Source organism: Etheostoma cragini, chromosome 19 (genome assembly GCF_013103735.1).
Source record: "Etheostoma cragini isolate CJK2018 chromosome 19, CSU_Ecrag_1.0, whole genome shotgun sequence".
Lineage (NCBI taxonomy): Eukaryota > Metazoa > Chordata > Actinopteri > Perciformes > Percidae > Etheostoma > Etheostoma cragini.
The window spans coordinates 16,496,666-16,499,596 of NC_048425.1; the positions used below are offsets into that span (position 1 = coordinate 16,496,666).

General features: G+C 44.3%; 1 protein-coding gene across 1 annotated transcript in view; it reads left to right on the forward strand.

Annotated features, from left to right (window-relative positions):
• Positions 1–1,548: 1,548 nt before the first annotated feature.
• The window catches only part of LOC117934646 (adhesion G-protein coupled receptor G7-like), a 5,256-nt gene continuing 3,873 nt past the window's right edge, over positions 1,549–2,931 (forward strand). Inside the window, exons 1-2 of the mRNA XM_034856488.1 lie at positions 1,549–1,701; positions 2,123–2,261. Of these exons, the coding sequence (XP_034712379.1) occupies positions 1,607–1,701; positions 2,123–2,261 (234 nt within the window). The 5' untranslated portion in view covers positions 1,549–1,606. The remainder of the gene's footprint in view (positions 1,702–2,122; positions 2,262–2,931) is intronic.

The following is a 2,931-nucleotide window of genomic DNA, read 5'->3' on the forward strand; positions in this document are numbered from 1 at the left end:
TATTATTAAAGGTGAAAAAAAATCCAAACCATCATGGCCCTGTGTGAAAAAGTGATTGCCCCCTAAACCTGATAACTGTTTGGGCCACCCTTAGCAGCAACAACTGAAACCAAGCGTTTGCGATAATGTGCAATGAGGCTTTTACAGCGTCCTGGAGGAATTTTGGCCCACTCATCTTAGTAGAATTGTCCTAATTCAGTTACATTAGAGGGTTTTTGAGCATGAACGGCCTTTTTAAGGTCATACCAAAACACTGCAATAGGATTCAGGTCAGGACTTTGGCTAGGCCACTCCAAAGTCTTCATTTTGTTTTTCTTCAGCCATTTGGTGGTGGACTTGCCGGTGTGTTTATGATCATTGTCTTGCTGCAGAACCCAAGTTCGTTTCAGCTTGAGTACACAAACAGATGGTCGGATATTCTCCTTCAGGATCTCTTGGTAGACAGCAGAATAGTTTGCTATACATAGTTCCTTTTATCACGGCAAGTCTTCCAGGTCCTGAAGCAGCAAAACAGCCCCAGACCATCACACTACAACCACCACATCTTACTGTTGGTATAATGTTCTTTTTATGAAATGCAGTGTTCCTTCTACGCCAGATATACTTGGACACACACTTTCCAAAGAGTTCCACTTTTGTCTCATCGGTCCACAGAATGTTGTCCCAAAAGTCTTGGGGATCATCAAGATGTGTTGTGGAGAAATTGAGACGAGCTTTGATGTTCTTTTTGCTCAGCAGTGGTTTTCTCCTTGGAACTCTGCCATGCAGGCCATTTTTGCCCAGTCTTTTCCTGATGGTGGAGGCATGAACGCTGACCTTAACTGAGGCAAGTGAGGCCTGCAGTTCTTTGGGCATTGTTGTGGGGTCTTTTGTGACCTCTTGGATGAGTCGTCGCTGCGCTCTTGGGGTAATTTTGGGCGGCCGGCCATTCCTGGGAAGGTTCATTACTGTTCCATGTCTTCGCCATTTGTGGATAATGGCTCTCACTGTGGTTCGCTGGATTCCCAAAGCTTTGGAAATGGCTTTATAACCCTTTCCAGACTGATAGATCTCAATTACTTTCTTTCTCAATTCTTCCTGAATTTCCTTGGGTCCCGGCATGATGTGTAGCTTTTAAGGATCTTCTGGTGGACCTTACTGTGTCAAGCAGCTCCTATTTAAGTGATGCCCTGATTGTCAACAGGTGTGGCAATAATCAGGCCTGGGTGTGGCTAGAGAAATTGAACTCAGGTGTGGACAACCACAGTTATAGTATGTTTTAACAAGGGGGGCAATCACTTTTTCACACAGGGCCATGATGATTTGGATTTTCTTTCACCTTTAATAATAAACACCTTCATTTACAAATTGCATTTTGTGTTTACTTGTGTTGTCCTTGACTATTTATGTTTATATTGATGTTCCGAAACACTTAAATGTGACAAACATGCAAAGAAACACGAAATGAGGAAGGGGGCAAACACTTTTTCACACCACTGTACAGTGTGTATATATATATATATATGTACACAATAGATCCATCTAGATGATGATATCTGTTGTTATTGTCTGAAGTTGCTGGCTGGCAGCGCTGGATAAATCAAAGGACTTTGACTTTGGGAAGCCAATGTTTTGGGGTTTCCTGCTTCCTCTCGGATTGATTCAAGTCTACAACGTGGTTCTGTTGGTCCTGGTCTCTCGGACCGACACTGCCTTCAAGAGGTAAGACACCCCCCCCAAGACTTTTTGTCAGAAAGTAACCGTTTCCCTCCAAATCTTTTGGTAAATATTTCTCATTTATTTTTAAATATAAATACACGTTTTATATTTTTGACATTCTTTCTTTAAATTTCCAACTTTCTCTATGAAAATAGTCAGAATTATTTTTCTTTTAAATTACACTTCTCCTAAATATTTTTTGAGTAGCTTTTACATTTTGTTCTCCTATAAAATAATATTGTTTTTCAAAATAATGTGATTTTCAAATACATAATTTGATCTGAATTACTATTAATATTATTATTATTATTATTATTATTAAATACTTCTTTTTAAATATTTTGTCTATTGGATTCTTCTTACATAATATTCTGACCTTTTCTTTGTAAAATGTTTAAAAAACGTTGGCTTTGTGTCCCTGCAGGATCAGGAAGTTCCTGAACAGTTTCTCTCTGGCCGTGTTACTCGGTCTGTCCTGGTCTCTGGGTTACTTGGTGCTGGTTACCACGGGAACCGCCCACCTGGCACTCAGCTACCTCTTCTGCATCTCCACCACCACACAGGTGAGTTAGTTTCAAAGCAGGTCCAGGGTCAGGACCATAGCAGGACCAGAGCAGGTTCAGGGTCAGGACCAGAGCAGGTCCAGGGTCAGGACCACAGCAGGTCCAGGACCAGAGCAGGTCTAGGGTCAAGACCAGAGCAAGTCCAGGGTCAGGACCACAGCAGGTCAAGGACCAGAGCAGGTCCAGGGTCAGGACCACAGCAGGTCCAGGACCAGAGCAGGTCCAGGGTCAAGACCAGAGCAAGTCCAGGGTCAGGACCACAGCAGGTCAAGGACCAGAGCAGGTCCAGGGTCAGGACCACAGCAGGTCAAGGACCAGAGCAGGTCCAGGGTCAGGACCACAGCAGGTCCAGGGTCAGGACCACAGCAGGTCCAGGGTCAGGACCACAGCAGGTCAAAGACCAGAGCAGGCCCAGGGTCAGGACCAGAGCAGGTCCAGGGTCAGGGCTACGTCTAATCTGTTTTGGTGTTTCAGGGGCTCCTTATATTTGTCCTGTTCACCGCCGTTAAGCCAAGCTTCAGAGGCCGTGTGGCGCGATCTCTTCGGACGATCCCGTCCGTCAACATCCAACTCAAACATTTTAAATATAATCTGCAGAGAGACTTGCCCAGCTCCAACGAGTCCTACAGAGCCCGTAGAGACTAGAGACTGTTTTTTGGGGATGAGGGAC